Here is an 11,649-nt window from a genome sequence, read left to right on the forward strand (position 1 = left end):
TTTTTTAAAATAAAAATAAATTTTTAATAAATATAATGTTGCAATATTATATAAAAAAAAAAAAATTCTATGCACCTAACAACCGCTGTGCCAGCTCTTCGCAGGGAATGTCAAAGAATTCATACTGCAGTCGGCCAGAAGATAATTTTTTCTCCCATGGTGTCACAGGAGGATCTTCTAATTGACTTAATTCCAATTTCATCATCTGCAAATCCACGACTGCTCTCGGTTTTCCTTTGCTATTCGTGTTTGGTTTCAATTCTTCCACTTCCCTTTTATTTCCTTGTATATAAATATTATAAATGAATATATTTATAAAAATAAGAGTTCTTAAAAAAAAAAGACTGTAACTGACTGATTAATCTTAGCTAACTTTCAATGTGAGTTTCTATCTTTGGCTCTTTCTGAGAATTCTTGGAACTTTTAGAGGATGCAGAAATTTGAGAATCTGTCGTGTTGTATACATTTTTAGTATCTCGATATTCTTGATTTAGTAAGGACTTGAGGTTCAATTTTGGTCTTTCTGATGTCACCTAATGGAAAACAATAACATTGAAGAAAAAATATAAACTAGCATTAGATAAAAAACACTCATAATTTAAAAAAAGCTGTATTGAAAAAATATATACATACATAAATAAACTGCAATTTGTAAACTATTTATATAGTCTTTGATTCAAAAGAGAGTAACTTATTGTTATCGTTAAAAATAAAATAAAATAAATTAAATTAATTAATTACTTAATATATTGTTCCAATACCATATTTAATTTATTTTATTTTAAACAATAAAAATTATTTACAGGTTCTAATGAAATAAAAATAAAAAAGTCTTTGAGAGATAGATGTTGTTGCGATTATAATTTATTTTAATCGAATTATTTTTAAAAAAATGTTTTATTTTCTCAGATATATTAGTAATAAATGAGATATGGTAGAAAAATATCATCGTCTTTATTGATCTTTGATCTGAATTTTAGATTCATATAAAATAGAGACACCACTATTTATCTGTGCAAACTTTTTATGAAGTCTCTTTCTGATAAAAAAATTAATGCTGACGGATATCCATTTTTCAAAATAATCTTAATGACTTCGTAAAAATTTTTTGAATGAAATCTTGGATGGATTAAAAGAAGAATTCTATCAATTAAACTTATTATAAATCCTATGTGAGGATAAAAATACCTAGGAAATTGATAAGTATGTTTTAATAATAAAATTTAAGTAATTGACAATTACAAGTAAAAATAAAACTATTAAGTTAAAGTCTATGTAATTGTAAATTAAACAATTAAAGCTGAATATCTGAATTGGCCATTCATTTGTTATGTAAAATATATTTTATAATAATTGTGTAATTTAATATTTTTGACAGTTTTGCTGAATAAGAACTCAAAGAATTCGCTTAACCATGTATTTATAATGTACGAAATCGTTAACAATAATATGTGAAGAACAAAGGAGAAAATATGTGAAATGGAAAAGGAGAAAAAGATTAGTGAAGATAAGAACATTAGGAAGGGGATAATGTATCAGATACATATCGGAAGAGAATAAGATATGTATCTGATAATGATGCCATGTCGCTTTGTTTATTCAATCCCTGACTGTTTTTTTTTTATGTAAATCATATCAGAAATTAATTGTTTATTATACGAAGGTTCTCTGCTTAAAATCGCTACTTTGTTCCATTTGAAATCATGTCTGTGATTAATGCGATGATCTGAAATGATCGACAGAAATGTGCTATTTTTTATTGATATCGGATAGGTGTTTGTTGACTCTGGTTTGAAATTGTTTGGTTTGTCCAATATACGTGGCCTCACAATCTTGGCACAAAATTTTATAGACTATCTTGATTTGACATTATATCAAATTGATCTTTTCCTCTTTTAATAAATCTCTTTAAGGTATTGGAGAAAATAGAAAAACAAGAAAATGTTGTTTTCGATTGATGTTTATTGCAATATCCTGGAAACTTTCTGAGATTGTTTTGACATACGGTAATGTGAAAAATCGATTGTTAATATTATTATATTCTCGCTTATTTTTACTTCGTAATTACTGAACATAGACTGGAATTCATACATGATTTTGACTGAGATAATATAAAAATTTTAGATAAAAAGTTTTTTAAATAAATTAATATCTGAAATGATTTTTATACATAAACAAAAAAATGGCTTAAACGTAGACATGCAATTTTTAGATCTCTTATACACTACTTTAATTTCTAAGATTGATACTTCCCTTTTTCTTTAATAATATCGAATTTTGTTGTGTTGTTGCTTGATGCATGATCTTATTAGATCCATGATAAGCGTACTGTCAATATTGCATGATATGCCCATCTTTTAACTGCCATGTAAGTTTTTGATTTAATTACCTTTAATTTAATTTTCAATCTTTACTTCATTGACTCATGTTTTTATTTGGAAATTTAATAGACAATATTGGACATATATATAGATGCGAATTGAATATTTTATTTAGATACATCTTATTCACAGTCACATAATGACGAAATAATTTTTGTAATCTTAAATTTAATGATTCAATTGTATATAATTGCTAATTAATTTTGTATATATTTTATTTATGGTTTTAATATAACTGCTGAAGAGGATCCTAACTAAGAGGATCAAAACGTTTAATTAATTGTTATATACAATACATTATTATAATTGCAACAACATGCAGCATTGGCTCTCAGAGGCTTTTTATTTAATTATTTAAAATTTTTAAAAATTAAAATTTTTTAAATAGAGTTGTTTATTTATTTTGTAATTGGATTGGTTCTTTCTCTACTATTTTTAAAAAGAATTTGTATAAGCTCAAAAATTGTAGAAAATGTAATGCTGAATTATTACATGTATCATAAAACTGTTTTCCAAAATCACATTAAAAAAATAAAAAAATATCGTAATGTAAATGATAAGAGCTAATGAGAATTAGATGCTGGTAACATTGCATAAGTATAATAAAAAATATATATTTTATATATTATTTTGTCAAATATACTATATGAATGTTTCAATTTGTGAGTCATTCTTAGTATTAAAATAAAATAATTAAAGCTTCACTTCTTCTGCTGACATAATAAAAATAATAGAGAATTCCGGTATCAAGAATTAATTAATTTCCCAGTTACTATGACGGGAAGTTCTATTACTAATTCTTGACACCGGAATTCTCTATTATGTGCAGCAGAAAATGTAAAGTTTTAATTTTTTTTTAAAGGATGACTCAAATTGGAGCCAAAATGTTCGTATCATACGTTTAACATTATAGTAGAAATGTTGTTATCTGTGTCCGACTCTCATTAGCCCTTGTCATTTTGTTATTAGTGCTTTTTTAAATTTTGATAGTCTATCAATTTATTAAAAAAATAGCTAATATTTACGCCATATTTACGCCATATTTACATGCTATACCATTGCTATATTACACCATGTGCACCTATTTTTCGCTATACGTTAATAACTAATACACAAGTGTGATTTGTATTAGCTTTGTATCACAGTATTTTATATTCAGGGTTGGATAAATTAATGTTTTCTTTAAACTAAATTAAGTTAAAGTTAATGGCTTATAAAATTAAATTAAAAGTTGAAGGAATAAAGAATTAATTTAATAAAAGTTAAGTTAAATTTAAAAAAAATTAATTTTGAAAAAAATTATTTTTGAGATCAGAATGTCCTAATTTTTCTTAAAATGAGATTACTTTAAATAATACTTACAAATATAGATTATTAGGTATTTTATATTCACATGTAAGTTACTTATATATAAGAATCATATAAGACGGTTTTGTCAAAATCTTGCGAGAGAAAAGGATATAAATTTGCATTATTTCTCTTTCTTTAACTTCTAAAACGAGTGCTCATTGTATTTACGACTACATCGACTAAATATTTATTACAAAAAATAATTTAGAAAATGGGTGGATATGCAGTACTGTTCTATAACAATTCTTCATCTAAGGCTCATTTCATATTTATATTACTGAAATATAACGTTTATGATACCTAAAATTCAATCTGTGATTCAAATATAAGCGGGAATTAACAAAACCTAACGAGTTAATAAAAACTGGCTACTGTTATTATAGTCTTTCATCATTAAACTTTTTCTAAATTAATTTTCTAATGTTTAAGACTTTATAGAAAAAAAATATTAATAAAATATAATTATATTAAAAAAATATTAAGAGAGATAGAAAAATTTTTAATTTAAAAAAATTTAATAAATTAAAGATTAAAAGTAACTAAATTAAGTTAAAAATTAATCAAGTTAAAAGTTATTAACTTTTTAACTTTTAACATTTTAACTAGTTACTATTCAACTCCTGCTTGTATTATACCTTAATGCAAATCAAAGTATAATTGATTCGCAGTAATTATAGTTGAAAAGGATCAATTAGAACTATCATTAATCAGCTGCAATAATTACTGCAAATCAACTATATATACATTGATCTGCACAAAGATGTAATATACAATTTTTAAATGTTAACACAACATTCTGTCTGTATCTAAGACTATTATCCATATTTTTTTCAAATTGGATTCTGGCTTGTTGAGCAATATATTGTTCATCTGAACACGAATGGAGATCTATAACTTTTAATTTTGTAATGAGGATAAGACTATTGTAAATAAGATACTGATGGCCTGTAAGTTATTGCCACTTATAGACTTCTATAAGTCTGTGGTTACTGATAATAATTTTATAAAAATCAAAATGTTTTCAAATATGATTTGTAATAGATAAATCAGAATTTGTTATACTAAGCATGATTATTTTATTATCCTTTATTGATACTTATTTGAAAGAATTAAAGTCGAATTTGACTAGTCTTAAGAAAATCTATAGTCTCAGTTGTAAGGTTGGCTATTGATTTCAACTTCACCAATTCACAAATAAGACCTAAGACTGTCAACTACTGATTCATTGTAGCATAGTTATGAACTTTCTATAATAAGTCATTATCTAAATTTTAAGTTTTAAGTGATCTTAAGCTGTAAGAAATTGACAAATCACAGTTGATTATTTTTCTCATGCATGATTGATTGAATAATGTAATGACTTATTACAGAAAGCCCATTAATTTTCGTTTCCAACATCATATTTCAGAAAAAACTAAACTGGTATCAGACAATTGCGATACTTCTGCTGTAAGAGAAAATAAGAGAAAAGTGTTGATTCTTAAAGAAATATTTATTTTATTTATTTCTACTCTGTTAGAATAAACAAGCTGATAAACTTGTATGTATTTAGCGATGATATGATAAACAGAAGATGGAAACAAACCGGCGTTTGGATTTAGTAATTACCGTATCTTCATTATCCTTATTCTTCTCTATTTTATTCTCCTGTTGAATCCTAGTAACTGTTCTTGTCCGTTTCATCGAATTGCTTTCTGCCACGAATTCAATCGTTTCGCTTCCAATGGCTCGAGAAAGAATAATTTCTACGCGAGACAAGATAAAACGTCGAATTGTAAACACTGCCACATTACACAAAGTCATATTCAAGTAGACCATTTCTAACCTGTATGTACTCTCTGAACAAGTGTACAATAAGTTAAAATAAAACAAATGTTTATTTATTTCACTTCAACTTATTGCACCAGGTCAATACGATACTAATTTCATGATTTATTAGTTTCGTGGACATGAGGATCAATTTTGTATCTCGAAACGAGGTGAAAATTACAAAAGTGAGCAAATTTATTAGGTGTTGACCAATGAAATTATCAATATTCTAGTAAATTCACTCTTGTAATTTTCATCTCGTTTCAAGATACAGAATCGATCCTCAACTTCAGTTAGAATTCTTCAAAGTTACTAGGCCTGTTAATCGGAGCTTGGTGAAAATGGTCCTAAGCGTGCCGTGTAAATGTAGTCATATGTCTAGTTTGCATTGTGCACTTGATTCTCCTTCGATTTGATAGATTTTCGTTCTGCCATACTGAGCCATACTCTGACACTGTTGGTATTTCTGTTGTGTCTATATCTAGTAAATTTTTTACAATATATAGTGGTGTTTAACAGAACACAACAGTTTTGCATCTGTTTTATAATTCTCTGCTGAGATTGGACCATTCCTCTTAATCCAAAAGCATAATCTATCAGCGCGAAGAAAACTTTCAACAGTTGTAAAATAAACGTTCTGCTGAACGCAGCCATTCCGAATTGCTTATTTTTAGCTTAATTTATTTTTTTCTCCTAGATATTAGTAGTTCCGTAACTAACCGAGAGGTGTTCCGAACCCGACGGCTGTCATAACTCGTAACTATAGAGTAATAAGAAGAAGATCAAACTCGAGGTCTAAAAGTGGGCTCGAAACATAGTGTAGGAAAACTCATGGAAAATCTGGCAGATTTTAGTTCCACCAGCGCCTTACGGGAAAAGTTAGAAATATTGACTGTCGTGTGGTCACAGGCCACACATTGCATGCACATATGTAGTAGTATGTATATAATGATACATACATGTGATCTGTGTTACGTGCAGTCAATACTTCCAACTTTTCCCGCAAGACGTGTTGGCACTAAAATCACATCTGCTGGATTTTCTATGGGTTTTCCTACACCGTGTCACGTTTTCCTACACAGTATAAGTACTTATAGTATGGACGCTGAGCTTTTCATGTGGTCTCCAATTTTTGTACAATTGAATCGATTTCTAACTAGAAATATAACTGCTTTCAGTAAGTTAAATTGTAAGTTAGATTAGCTGGATCTTCTTTCTATAAAATAATTAAGAGAAATTAAATTTTACTAAAATTTAAATCAAATTTTTTTCGGAGACGTTATATTGTGTAGACTATTATATTATATTTGTACGATAAAGTTCTCACAATAAAGTATGCATTTGTGTGTGTGTGTGTGTGTGTGTGTGTGTGTGCGTGCGTGTGTGCGTGCGTGCGTGCGTGCGTGCGTGCGTGCGTACGTGCGTGCGTGCGTACGTGGGTGCGTGCGCGCGCGCGCGCGGGCGAATATTATAAATGACTTCACATTTAATTAAAATTTTCATATATTATTTTTTCACACAATTATTTAATTACAATTTTCATATGGTATTTAATCAATTAATATTTTTAATTTACTTATTACTATTTCATATTATTATTAATGTAAATATTATTTTTATACAATAAATTCGTTAACATTATATATAATTCTGGTTTAAAAATATACTCGCTATAAACAATTTTCATGATACGACTGAATTATGTTTTTTTTTTAGAAAAATCATTCTGTAGCTTTATAAAAATTCAAATCGGCAAATCATGGGGCCCATTCCATCAAAGATGCTGATGATCATCATCCATTCTGTACGTACTGTATTTATACTGTATTTATACTGTGACCGTGTTTCGAGCTCACTTTTTCGATCGGCCGTTTGAGTTTGATCTCCTTATTACTCCATGGTCGTAATAATAGAAGCTAGTAGCTAATGGCCGCAACATAGACTTGCATAACGCATAATGCATAAGTGCATAAGGAAATCAATCAATCTTCTTTTCCATGAAATGGGAGAAAAGGAAAGATTCTAATTAGTTGATTTATTTATGCACTATGCGTTATGTGTCATGCAAAAGTCTGTGCTGCGGCCTGAAGTTTGACGACCGATGGGTTTGGAACATTCTCGATTTAATTACGGAACTGCCAACATCTAAAGGAAAAAATAAGCTTAAGCTAATCCGTTAGGAATACACCCAGTATATGCATATCTAATATCATGAATTACAATAATAAAGGTATTACAAATTATAAAGACATTGTTGATTAAATAAGTCTTGAGTAAGTCATTTTGCAACAATAATGGGCAAAAATAGAATTAATAGCGAATTTGATTGGACGCATTGATGCACGTTAAAACCGCTGTACATACATAAAATAACGTAAATATGTGTTTATAAATAAACATAGAAATCGATTAAATTGTAAAATACTCAATACATTATTTATTGTATTATTAGGTAAAATAGTGTATGTATTTTATAATTCGAAATATTCGCATTTTATTTTTATACTCAAATTAAATCAATATACAACGGCTTTAATATGCAGTGGCCTAATTTTCACGAATCAAAATGTAAGAACCAATTACAGTCGAGTATTCCCTTTTTACAATCGAACGATAGAGGAATGATCAACTGTTGTAATTGATTGGTTTTTTCTGATCCGGTTTAAACCTTCGGTGGAAACTAAGCCAGTGCTTCCAATTGAATTCGCCATAATGTTGATTATACGAAAGAAAAAATTTTGGTGGTTTATTTCCGAAAAAAAAGCTATCAAAAATAATTATCGATGCGACAGATCTAAATTAAAAGCTATCGAAAGTAAACAAAAATCAAATATCAAACCTAAGTTAAGTTTGAGTCACTTTAAGTTCTATGAGTTTACATTTTATTAATTTAGTTATAGGAAACAGAGCTATTAATACACATTAATAATCAAAACAAGAAGTATGTATATATATTTTAGTATAAAATATTTTAGTATTAAAATATTAATTGCCAATTTTAGATATGTATGTGTATTATCCATTTCTACCAATGTAAATTAACATTAATTTCGGTTTAATTTATTTTTTATCTTTTTTTTAATTCTTGGAACTCAAGAAAGAAAGTTGACTTAATTTTATAAAAATAATGCTGAATGAATCGGTAGTCGGAAGTCTCAAGTCTTATTAGTTTTAACCTAAATAGATGAGTATGATTTTTTTGCATATACTAGTTGTTAGTTGTGCATACAGCGAGTCGTTTAGTTCGACTAATGGGAAGGAAGAAAGTTAAATTTGGTCAATCTCAAGAAAATCTTAGTAGTCTTAATTGTACATACATACAGATTGGCCAACTTCTCTGATTCACCAATGAGACTTAGGACTATCAGTATCAACTGATTCATTGTAGAATCAGCTTAAATATAACTTATTCACACATATTTCAATTAGTTTTCTTGTGCTTTCTAACTATTGGGTTGTCCGGAAAGTTCGTGCCGACTAACCTATATAATTTAATAAATGTATAATTTAATAAATATATACTAAAATTTAAGTCTGCGTTTCAATTTTCCTTCAAAATCGGCACGAACTTTCCGGACAACCCAATACAATTGAAATAAAGGAGTATGAGAACAGTCAAATTTATTGGAAAGGAACAAGAAGGATTAGAAATAAATTATAAAATTTACAACTAGCTAAATTATAAAATATAGAGCTAAAACTTATTTTCTATTAAGAATTTAATTTTGAATCATACATATTTAAATATTTTATCAATGATAATAAATTTTTTTTTATCAAGAATATGCCTGATAAAGAAGAGATAAGTACAAAAGCAAAGCTTTCAAAATTACATTGTCCATTTACTTGGGAAATATTGGACAGTGTGATAAAACATTCCTTAGTTCATCAGAAGCAAGACGATGAAAATGACGAGGATGAAATAGATGACGAAAAATCTTATCCCTTAGAACAATTGTTAATATCTTTGTTCAAATGTTACAAAGCTTTGTTAAGTGCAAATAACAATGAAGTAACAAAAAGAATTGAAAAAGCTGGAGAAATTTTAAAACAGATTCAACAAAAGTACAGTATACAATACTTATTTTTTATATACAATATGTATTATTTTTTTAATCTATGTTATCATTGTATGATTATAGGATAGAATTTAATCAGATAATAAGAACAATTGAACATGTTTTTTATGCTACAAAATGCTTTATTTTGTATAATGCTGATGATATAGATGGACTAGAAGAGATATTGCAAAATGTTATTGATCCTAAAGATTTCAACGATATAGAATTAGGTGCATTGTATGGCTGTCAAAGTGTTATATGGTCATGCTTAAATGATTTTGGTATGCACAAAGCAGTTGACATTGCTAAGAAAGCAGTGGAAAGGGATCAAAATTGTGCATTATGGCATTTTATTCTGGCAAAGAATCTTAGACGTCAAAGACGTACAATAAATGTTGCATCTAACGTATCAGATTTGGAAAAAGCACATTTTGAAATAGCATTTGCTATGTCTAAGAATGACAGGTTTGGAGTATATTATTTGCAAATGCGTATTGAAAGTTTTAACAAATATAATCGAGATAAAATTTATATGATGAAGAAAAATGCTAATGAAAAAGAAGTAATAAACATAGCCAAACAAATTTTAAAAACAAAACCAACTAATAATAAAGTGCTATTACGACTAGCTCTTATATTTCTACGTGCATCTTCGGATGAAAGATTATTTGCAAAAGAATGTCTTGATGCTGTACATAAAATATCGCCAAATAATTCTACATCTTTGCATTATACCGCAATATTATACGAGCAAAGCGGAGATTATAAAGTTAGTGTAATATAATATTATTGTACTATTTAGAAGAAATAATAAATCTAATTAAATTTTATATTTTATAAAAAAATTCTAATGATAATGAATAGATAAATATGAGTTATGCAATACAGATATATAAAAAAATGTAAGATATTTTTTATACTTAAGTAAGTTTTTATTCGTTGAAAAAATATTTTTACCAACTGCATTCTTTTCCTATCTATGCTTGTTACTTCTCATATTTATCTGTGAATATCAGTACTGTTTAATGTTTTAAATATTATATATTTTTTTAAATTATATATATATTGCATTTTTAGGAAGCCTTAAAGTATTTCAAAAAGGCTGCTGAATGTAATAATTTTGTGGCAGAACTCGCCTATATACAATATGGTTGGGAAGTAGGAGAGCTAGAACCACTACCACATTTATTACGAATGTTGAAGAAATATGAACAGATAGTTAAAGAACGACAAATAGCTATACTTCTAGCTATTGCTGTAACTTATTTTTCTCTGCATAACGATATATTAAATGCAGCAGAATATTTTTTAAAAGCACTTGATGTGGATTCATCGAGCAACAAATTCAAGGTATTTATATATAAAGATCGAAATGTAGCTATATAATATTTCATAATCTGTTGTTATTCTATATTTAAATTATCTTAACATATTTTTATTTGTGTCTCATAACTTTTATTTTTTTATGATAAAAATATGACTGAAGAAAAATATTGAATGGTATAATGTTAAATTTATTTTTGTAAAGATTTATTCTTTTGTAAGACTCTCTTTTGTACTGCACTTAGAAAATATAATTGCATATTTTTGTTTTTTAAATCTTATTTTTTAAATCTTATAACATATTTGCTTTTTTGTTCAAAGTCTTATAAATTTTCTATGTCTAAAATTATTAAAATTAAAAAAATTATTATATATTTTCTAATATATTTTAACACAAAATGTAAAGTATTTACATTTTGTTTTATAAATTATTCAATTTTTTATTAATATTTACTTATGGACAAAAAATCAATTTATGTAAAGAAGGCAACTGCTTTTTAACAAAAAATTTAATTACATACAATTATAAATTTTATTTAAATACAGTTATATTTTTTTGTACTAATTCAAACTTATTTCTGTGGATGAAACTGCTAAAATCATTGAAAAATAAATATTTTTTATAAAATATTTTTTATATTTTATATTAAAATATGACACATTAAAATATGAGAAGAGATGTTTCAATCAATCAAATTATACAATTTTTGCATCATTAAAAGATA

General features: G+C 26.9%; 2 protein-coding genes across 2 annotated transcripts in view; one reads left to right on the forward strand and one right to left on the reverse strand.

The window, feature by feature from the left end:
* LOC105625681 (DNA-3-methyladenine glycosylase-like) overlaps positions 1 to 5,414 on the reverse strand; it is a 6,462-nt gene extending 1,048 nt beyond the window's left edge. The window contains exons 1-3 of the mRNA XM_012207006.1: positions 5,340 to 5,414; positions 374 to 533; positions 76 to 285 (exon numbers count right to left, since the gene is read on the reverse strand). Of these exons, the coding sequence (XP_012062396.1) occupies positions 76 to 285; positions 374 to 533; positions 5,340 to 5,414 (445 nt within the window). The remainder of the gene's footprint in view (positions 1 to 75; positions 286 to 373; positions 534 to 5,339) is intronic.
* A 957-nt stretch (positions 5,415 to 6,371) lies between these two features.
* Positions 6,372 to 10,987, forward strand: LOC105625831. The gene is given in 5 exon segments (XM_012207143.1): positions 6,372 to 6,717; positions 8,415 to 8,485; positions 9,322 to 9,605; positions 9,683 to 10,370; positions 10,679 to 10,987. Coding segments are annotated over 5 exon segments (1,698 nt in total).
* Positions 10,988 to 11,649: the final 662 nt, after the last annotated feature.

This window comes from Atta cephalotes, assembly GCF_000143395.1.
Source record: "Atta cephalotes unplaced genomic scaffold scaffold00003, whole genome shotgun sequence".
Taxonomy (NCBI): domain Eukaryota; kingdom Metazoa; phylum Arthropoda; class Insecta; order Hymenoptera; family Formicidae; genus Atta; species Atta cephalotes.